The sequence below is a fragment of the Octopus bimaculoides genome, chromosome 18 (assembly GCF_046866305.1).
Source record: "Octopus bimaculoides isolate indiv1 chromosome 18, ASM4686630v1, whole genome shotgun sequence".
In the NCBI taxonomy this organism is placed as follows: Eukaryota; Metazoa; Mollusca; class Cephalopoda; order Octopoda; family Octopodidae; genus Octopus; species Octopus bimaculoides.
Window position 1 is genome coordinate 19,157,306 of NC_142945.1, and position 10,000 is coordinate 19,167,305.

Here is a 10,000-nt window from a genome sequence, read left to right on the forward strand (position 1 = left end):
TGCAACACCTTCACCAATCAACTAGGTTCTTTCAGTTACGAAGACAAACTTAAATATAATTCAATTATTATGGAAGTCTTCTGTTCCGGTCTCTCCACTGATTTTCATTTTTATAATCAGCTAACTACTCTACAGATCGCCAGTTATGTTTACTATTTTTATTCAGTAATATCAATTTTAAATAATCATCACAATTATACAGATGCCAGGTTCGCATGAAATATATTTTCTTTCTAGTCTTCAAAAGGTTTGCAAATCTTGTGATGTTAGATAAAAAGATCTGCATTCCGTATGCGAAAGAATTATAAAGAAATTGAAAAACAGATAATCTAATACTCAGCTAACGAACATCAATCAACTAAAATTAAAAGATGATGGATTTGTATGAGTAAAGTATGATTAACAACGGAAAGGGAATACCCAGTATTTATCAATTTCTTTAGTTTATCGGCCTTCTTAAACATTAACTGCAAAAAAAAAAACAAAAAAAAGTTAATTGACTTCTCTTGTAGTTCTTTCAATCCTCTTTTCGTTATATTTTCGTACCAGTTTATTTATCTACGGTTTCAAAAGTTAGTTCACCGCCGAGTGTTTTCTCTTTCCCGTAACTGTAAAGATACCATCTATTTTATTTTCTCTCCGAGCACAGAAGCATAATAAAAATTGATATAAATATCGATTTCACGCCTACCCTACAATGTCCTTCTAAAAATAAACAATAACACCATTGAACTCTTGAAGCTATGAGATAATGCATGGTTAATTCAAAACATCACACACATATATATTTCCATTCATATACATGTATGCGCACTCACACACATACACGAACGGGTTTCTGTATATGTTTCCTCTATTAAATTTCACTCACAAAGTATAGTCACGAGCTATAGTAAAAGACACTTGCCCAAGCTGCTTCGCATTGGGATCGAACCCAGAATCACGTGGAAATGAAGCGAACTTCATGACCACGCAACCATGCCTTACTTACAACAAACCATCTTTATTCGTATTACAGTATTATCCAACAGGCCAACTAGCAGCTACCTTATGTATCACTCCCACATAAACAGTCGCAATCTAACAGGAAGCAATGAAACATCTTTGTCTAGTCTTCACAAAGTCTGTCTTTGTTTTCAATTTTCTGAAAGAAATCCTGTACTTCATATTTTCAGAGACCGTCTCCAGTCACAGCACAGTTGTGGACGACAAAACTGTTTTGGTTCATATCAGAGACACAGCTTGGAAGGTCAGATATAATTAATTACATATTACACTTCAGCTTTCAAAATTTTAATAAGTAATCAACCACAACTTCTGCAGGCAATTGAAACATTATTTTCCCCCGCTCATCATCGCCACATTAGAATCTCAACGGTTTTTAGTTAGTTTATTTTAGCAAAAAAAAAAAAAACACAAATAGGGAAGGAAAGAAAAGAAATACTTGTATGTTTTCGTTATTGTCGCTGGATAAACCCACTGGGTAGTTCAACGTTAAAAAGATCAATCAACCAATAATCCGAGGTTGTCCCATCATTATTAAAAGCATTCTATTCTAAAATTTTGAACCGAAACATTTTGGACGTCATTTTTTTTTTTTTTTTTGTCGAATCGTTAGGTTATGCAGATGTAAACACACCAACAGCGGTTGTTAAGCAGTGACTGTGAGACAAACACAGACACAAAGACACACACACACACACACACACACACACACATATAGGCCGACGTCGGAGTTGGAAAGCACCAACAAGTCGGAACCTCTCCCCTCTAAATCAGTCATATTATCTGGTTGAACAACTAAATAGACTTTTCTTCAGATAATCGATTGAATTTTATTTAGTCTGGCATTGTATTTTGTCATATAGTCATAGAAAAAAATGTTTCTACGAAAAGAATGTCATATAGTCTAGAAAAAAATGTTTCTACAAAAAGAAAATTAGAATGGCTGTTTAGGTCAGGAATTTAATTGCTTGTTTGTTTATCTGTAAGTGTAGATAAATGGATGATTATAAGAACAGTGAGAGGAAGTTGACTGTTAAAAGTCTGTTTCATCATGCAAGCATCAGTTAAAAATTATGTAGGGCGCTGAATATGTCGAAATTTTGGCGTTTCGACAGAGCATTGTCTGTTTTACCGTGGCGACAGACATTTTGTGAATAACAAGAGTTCTAAATATTACTGAAAGTGAAATACTTATTTGTCTGTCGTAAGAGCAAAGTAATTTTATACTTTATCAATCTCATAGTCGTGATTTCCATTTCTTTACAGAAGAAGGCCATTTTTTCAGTTAGTAAATGCCGTCATGAGATATCATATGGCTTGCAAGTCCAACTTTGGACAAACAGACCCTACTGCAGACGTTACAAACATGTTCAGATAGAATAGTATCTAGGATCAAAGTCAAGTCCTGTTTCCGAATTGATCGTTTTAAGATGGAATATTCCCGTTTCAAATGCTTTTCAACCATCGTAGGTCACTTTTCAAACCAATCGATTTTCCATCATTTGCTCTAAGTTTTCAACATCTACACTAAGGACCTCTAAGTTTTTAACGACAGCCCTAAAACAATTCTTATGTATATGTCGCAAACATTTACCACATTGTAACTCCCCGTAAACAACTGCTTATGTAGCCTGTGATCCCTGATTCTAGTATGCTCCTCATACGCTTTTGATTCTGCATGCGGCACATCTCAATACTGGATGTGTTGGCTAGCTGAAGAACAACGGTGTCTGTTGCTAGAGACTGCCATTTGATGTTTAAAATCCTCCTGAGCAACTATGATCGACATTTTTAGAAGGTCTTGATGTGACGACCACATGTTGTCCAAGTCTCCGTATGAAGCGGCAGTCTAATCCTTTGTATAGCTTTAGGCTGAGGCTGGACATCGAAATAAAGGTTGTCGTTTCAGTCTTTAGACGTGGTATACTGGATTTAGATTTATGTGAAACAGCAGTATACGAAAAGGTATCTATTAAATTCTAGCATTCAGTAAACGTCTGCAAACCAACATTTCACTGATGTTTGGAAATCAAGATTTTATTGACGGAGGACATTAATGGAATTTTCGTTTTTATGGTTCGGTTCGAAGAATCCGTCTTGCGATCCTTTACAGCGACATTCTAATCGTAGCACTGGAGCTGTTGTCACTCGCAATGCGGAGAAATAACGGCTCGAACTAGGGAGACTCCCTGATCCTCAAGCTACGCACCCAGTCGAATAACGTTACTCAAGAGACCCTGTATTACTTGTACCAGATGTACTCGTGAATCGTACGTCTCTTTGTCGACTCCACCATTTTAATCTTCTCGTTGATGGTCCTCATCGGCCTGTTGCGCTGAGGTTGTCGTCTATGATATCCTGGATCTGCTGCGCAAACTTGACTTTCTTGATAATTTCTGATCACTGTGAATGTTTCCTCTCTCTCTCGCTCTCTCTCTCTCTCTCTCTCTTAGTCACGGTCGAAACGTTTTTGCTGGATACCTTCAGTTACTTCCTGACTCTGAACACGAAGGCCTCATGTGTTTGGAGGGTAAAGCCAAGAGCACAACTTGCCTTTTTATTTCCTCTGTGTGTGTGTGTGTGTGTGTGTGTGCCAGACTGGTGAGCCATTTTGATGCTCTATATTTATCTGAAAGAAGTGGGTGAGTTAAAATTTGGTATATATTGCGTTACATTTTGTTGGGGCATCTATTTATGGTTCACTGATGTTGACCGCAAATACTCGGCCCGTACTTCGTGTGTGTGTGTGTGTGTGTGTGTGTGTGTGTGTGTGTGTGTGTGTGTGTGTGTGTAAGAGAGAGAGAGAAATATAGTCAAATTTCCCACGATGCATAATGTATTTATTGATACATTTTTGTCTAGGAATAAAACAATTGTCACTACAAAAATGCCTTTGCTTATAGTTTACTGGATTGGAGCTTATCTGGCGCTAAAATACGACAGTAATTTGCTACATGTTATTCGAGCATCGCATGCAAGATATCACACGCTTAACCATTCAGCCATCCATTAGACTTCTAAGAGAAATTTAATTTCAGATGCACAACGAATTACTTTTTAATGGTAATTTACAATATGAAATAAAAACATGCTGAAAATAAAATTCTGCAAGCGAGATCTCGAGTGTAATAAATAAGTTATACCTTGACAGAACACGTCAGAAAATATCAAGATGATTGCGAATTCTTCTGGCTTACGTATAGTGTTGTTTATCCCCACCAGGGAGGCGGTTTTAGCTTGCAAATTCTTTACGGAGGCCAATTGACGGTAATTTACCATCATTACGATCGGAAAGATCTAATCTTTATACGTTATAGCGATAAAGTAAGGTGTAAGTAAAGCTTATCAACGCCAAGAACAATTTGATATCAGAAAACTAAATTTCTCTACTTATCTTTAGTGTGAAAATGCTGATATTAGTGGTTGTGGTTGTTCTCGTTATGGTTTGTAATTGTTGTTGGGTTTTTTTCTGTTTTGCTCTTGTTGTTGCTCTTCTTTGCCTGTGTACGGTTGATGTTGTGCTAATGTAATAACAAGGCCGTTTCAAAAATAATTGATATAAAGCATTTTGAAAGATAACACCAGAACAGGAAGCATGTACATGAACTTTTTTCAGAATTTATCGCTTGAAAAGTAAACTATATATTTATTCCCTCGTTGCATAATCACTAGGTATATTTTACTTACATAAAAAAAAATAGAGAGTAACACTTAGAGTTAGATTTGATTTATGGATAGCTTGAATCAATCTTAGAAATTGAAACGCTTAATTGATATTTAAAACACCTGTTTCTGTAAAGTCTCTGAAGTTAAGCAGTTTCATATGTACTTCATTCTAACACCAGTGATTTATTGGAAAAATCAACTGAGCACAAATTAAAAGATCTGGGGAAGAACTAGGTCAGCCTAATTGTAAAATAAAAGGGGACCCAGTAAAATGTTTAATTTTACAATACATATTGATATCCCGACAAGTAGTTTTGTGTGTGTATGAGTACATATGTAGTTTTCCATGTACATATGTGATTATATGTTTTGTTTTTTTATTTGTACGCTAATGTAGGTTTGTAAATACACATATGTTGGTGATATGACACCTTTATGTGAAAATAATTATTCTCAGAGGGCTTAACTCCCTCATAGATATGCACATAATCAGCAATTTCAATGATTTATTTTCGCTTATGCCTAATTCGTGTTCGTATCTATTTCCAGGCTATTGACAGTCAACAGCGAGAGAACCACTTATCGTGGGCTGATGGGATTATGATTGTTTACTCAATCATGGATCGAGAAAGCTTCGAATCATGTAAGAAACTCGTGGACAAGGTATTACAACTGTGTGACGAAGCAACACCAATTTCCGTCATAGGCAACAAAGCCGATATGTTACATATGAGACAAGTACAATTCGAAGAAGGTTTAGCTTTTTGCCGTAATAGGAATCTTCTGTTTTCTGAAGTATCTGCTGGGGATAGTTACGACAGTGTAGAAAAGGCTGTGAGGACTTTGATTCAAGAGGTTCGACATTGTCGAAAGAAAAAGGAAAAATCAAAGAATTCAGAAGGTGGTTTAAAATTAGATATACGACAATCTCTGAAAAATTTCACCGAGAAACGTCTTCAAATTCGCCATCGAACATCGACCTTGTAATGCAGACAGTTACGATGCGGAATGTAAAAGCTGCCGTTTGCTTTGCAGAAACTTACGTCATGATAAATCCTAACTGGCTTCATTTTTGCACGTTTGTTACTTGAGACGGCGCATTTTTTAAAATATTTTATCTTAATGTTTTTTATTTGTTATTATCTGTTTAAAGAAGTAAAATTGAGATGTGTTTTATGTCAAATATTTTACATAACGGATTATGTGGGTTGAGTGCGTATCGGAAAGCCAGCAGATAGTCTAAAAACAGTTCTCAGAAATGCCTTTTACCATGTGTATAACATATTTTTTCATTAAAGCCAATGTAAAATCATAAAATGGACGAAAGAAAATTGTAAAAAACAAAAAGTCAGATGACATATTTTTAAAAAAACAAATAAATTATTATAAAACAATTGAAACATTAATTTAAAAAATTGAAGTTTTTAAATATTTCGTATAATTATTATTAGTAAAATGCTGGAGGAGGCGAGCTAGCGGAACTGTTTGCAAGCCAAACAAAATGTTTATCGCTATTTCGTCTGTCATTACTTTGAGTTCAAATTTCGCCGAGGTCGACTTCGTCTTTCATCCTTTCGGGGTCGATAAAATAAGTACCAGTCAAGTATTGGGGTCGATGTAATCGACTTCACCCTCCTCTCAAACTGCTGGCTTTGTGCCAAAATTTGAATACTGTTAGTATTAAGATGCTGTAAAGCGGTGATTTTAGCAGATACATTAGAACGTCGGAAAATGCTACCTCTTTACATTCTGAGTTCAAACCCTGCCGAGATCAACTTTGTCTCTCATCTTTTTAGGGGTTCGATAAAATAAAGTGCCAGCCAAATATTACAATCACTGGTATCGACTAATGACCGTACCTCAAAAGCTTCTGGTCTTATGCCTGAATTAGAAACCATTAATAGGAGGACGTTGTATATTTCACTAAACTTCATTGTCAAACAAAAGTCTTATCAGGTATTACTGATACGATATTGCCAAAAATACGTAATAAATCAACATAATTCTAGATTTAAAGCAAACTTATCACGACTTACCTTGATTTCAATTCAGTAACTGCTCTATTTTTCTGACAGTTTTAATATTTCGAGTCGATTGTAAGACAGCAAGTGGGCAGAGCCGTTAGCATGCCGAGCGAATTGCTTAGTGTCGTTTCGTCTATCTTCACTTTCTGAGTTATGTATGTATATATATATATATGTGTGTGTGTGTGTGTGTGTGTGTGTGTGAGTGTGTGTGTGTGTGTGTGTGTGTGTGTGTGTGTGTGTGTGTGTGTGTAAATATATATATATATATATATATATATATATATATATATAGATAGATAGATAGATAGATATGCAGGGCAGGGAATCGTCAATTAGTAATAAAATTAATAATTAACAATTTTGCCGGGTAGCTCAGTATGAAAAAACATTTTTGGTAAAATCATTTATAATCATAAATATATAGGGATTGACAGTAACCTGCTTCTCCAACATACTGAGAATTCAGAAATAGCAGTCAAAGAACTACTGATTCCAAAACTACAAATTATTACTCTAAATTGATAGCGATATTTTTGATACACACAGAACAAAAAACAGTAGAGAAGAGTAAAAAACCACTTGCCTTTAGTTAATTTAGTACGATCGTTTCACAGTTAAGAGCAAAGAATACTCCATTCTGATCTTCAGCTAAATATTCTAATAAATTTGTTAATGTCTAAATAACTCACGTTAATTTTGACCATGCGACATCAAGACCACGTGAGGATAGACGTTAAGAAATTTATCGGCCAGTGATGTATATATATATGTATGTGTACATATATATATATATATATATATATATATATATATATATATATATATATATGTAAGTATATATACATATATATATATATATATATATATATATATATATATATATATATATATATATATATGTAAGTATATATACATATATATATATATATATATATATATATATATATATATATATATATATATATATATTTGTTTAAAAGAGTTCCAACACTGTCTGTTTTTTATGTTTTATTTATATTCCTGCAGAACCAATGTGGGGTATAGAATATGGAATATACAATATATAATATAATATACAATATATAATATAAAATAAAATAAAATAAAAATGGTTGGCACCATGAAAGAAAGTATTGAATGTAGATGAAATATTGAGTGTTCAATATAAAGGATCAAATATATAAATATAAATAACAGACAGTCTGTTAAAGTCTGTCATACCGGCCATGACGAAGGGAAATAGCCCTGAAACTCGAGTCGCCTTTATATATTTATATTTATATTTATATATTTGATCCTTTATATTGAACACTCAATATTTCATCTACATTCAATACTTTCTTTCATGGTGCCATCCATTTTTATTTTATTTTATTTTATTTTATATTATATATTGTATATTATATTATATATTGTATATTCCATATTCTATACCCCACATTGGTTCTGCAGGAATATAAATAAAACATAAAAAACAGACAGTGTTGGAACTCTTTTAAACAAAATAATATATTCCTCTATACACAATCATACAAAAAAACTACCTTTTTGTATTTATTTTTACTCGCATATATATATATATATATATATATTGCTGACCACGACATTCAAATTTTTTTCTCCGTGTTTTTCTCCTTGTTTTTCTCCTTATTCTTTCTGTTGAAGAGCGTAGCTCGAAACGTTAAAGACTTTCTCTATTCCCGAGCGTTAAACTAATACATCCTTTTGTTGTTTACACCACCTGTCCTCATCTGTTGTTGTTTTTTTCGTAAATTCTCCCATATATATATATATGTATATATATATGTATGTATATATATATGTATGTATATATATGTATATATGAGTATGTATATATATATGTATATATATATATGTATATATATGTATATGTATATGTATATATATATATATATATATATATATATATAAATGTATATATATATGTATATATATGTATATATATGTATATATATATATATATATATCTGTATATATATATGTATATATATATGTGTGTGTGTGTATCTCTCCATTTGACGTTTTATGCCTTAAATTTGACAGATATTTATTGATATTTGATGTGCTTTATTATAAAGCCTTGACAATTTCCTTACTTTATGCATTGTTAAATTTTAAGCTACGTTTTTCGGAGTTACCCAACACGTTAGAAGACGAAAGAGGTGTGAGGGCTGTAAGAGGAAAAGATTAACATTAAACCGACAGAACAAAAGCTGTCAGAAGCAAAGAAGAGCGAAGAGCTAAAGAAAGGTAAAAAAAGAGGCAACAAAAAATGCTGGGGGGAAACGGAAGACATCCCAACAAAAGCTACAGGAGTTTCAAGGGCAAAAGCAGGAGCATTTGCAAATTTTACCTGCAAGGATACTACTGGCATGGTTAAGATGGTGCAAACTGTCGGTGTGCACATCAGAAGTCCCGCCAAAACCGCATGGGCCCAAAACAATACTCCCTCCCACGAGGAGGACAAGAGGAAATATATATGTATATATATATATATATATATAATAATAATAATAATAATAATAATAATAGGGACAAAATCCAAAATTACAGGTAAAAACTCAATTAAAATCAATTTATAAAAAATTAAAATTAAATTGAGCTTTATAGATTAAAATATATATAAAATATATAGTTTTAGGGAAAATAACCAAGTTTCAAGAACTCATCGATGAAAATCCACTATCACATATAGAAAAATTAATAATTAAAAGCACAATAAATGAGTATAATATAAAACAAAGTAAATATCATAAGATAAAGATAATAAAATGATTAGATGTGTTTCATAACTAATTTTCAAATAGAAAGGAAATTTAAATCGATTAAAATCAATTAAAATTATCGAAAATAAATTCTATTCAAAAATACAGCTAATCGTCAGGTCGTAAATAGAACAATAAATATAATAAATAAATATATATATCAACCAACAATAAGTACCAAATGAATTTATATAAAATACTTATTTTATAAAGATAGAAAAATTATTAAAAATATCAAAATATCAAAATAATAAACATTCCATAATCATCCCTTCATCCATTATAAATATGCTAACATGTATATTATATACAAAAACCAGCTAACATAAATTATTATCGTTTTAAATAAAATTTGAACGAAGTTTAAGGTTAAAATAATAATAAAGACAAAATTAGTACATATTTAACCGGTGTAATAGTTAAAGCTATACTATTTAAAACTAAAAACGTTTATTTAATTATCATTAAAAATCAATTGAATAATAGAAAAATACAAGAATACTTATTTCTACAAAC

General features: G+C 32.3%; 1 protein-coding gene across 1 annotated transcript in view; it reads left to right on the forward strand.

Annotated features, from left to right (window-relative positions):
* The window catches only part of LOC106869608 (ras-related and estrogen-regulated growth inhibitor), a 79,591-nt gene extending 73,491 nt beyond the window's left edge, over positions 1–6,100 (forward strand). Inside the window, exons 3-4 of the mRNA XM_014915416.3 lie at positions 1,176–1,249; positions 5,221–6,100. Coding sequence (XP_014770902.1) covers positions 1,176–1,249; positions 5,221–5,658 — 512 coding nt within the window. The 3' untranslated portion in view covers positions 5,659–6,100. The remainder of the gene's footprint in view (positions 1–1,175; positions 1,250–5,220) is intronic.
* Positions 6,101–10,000: the final 3,900 nt, after the last annotated feature.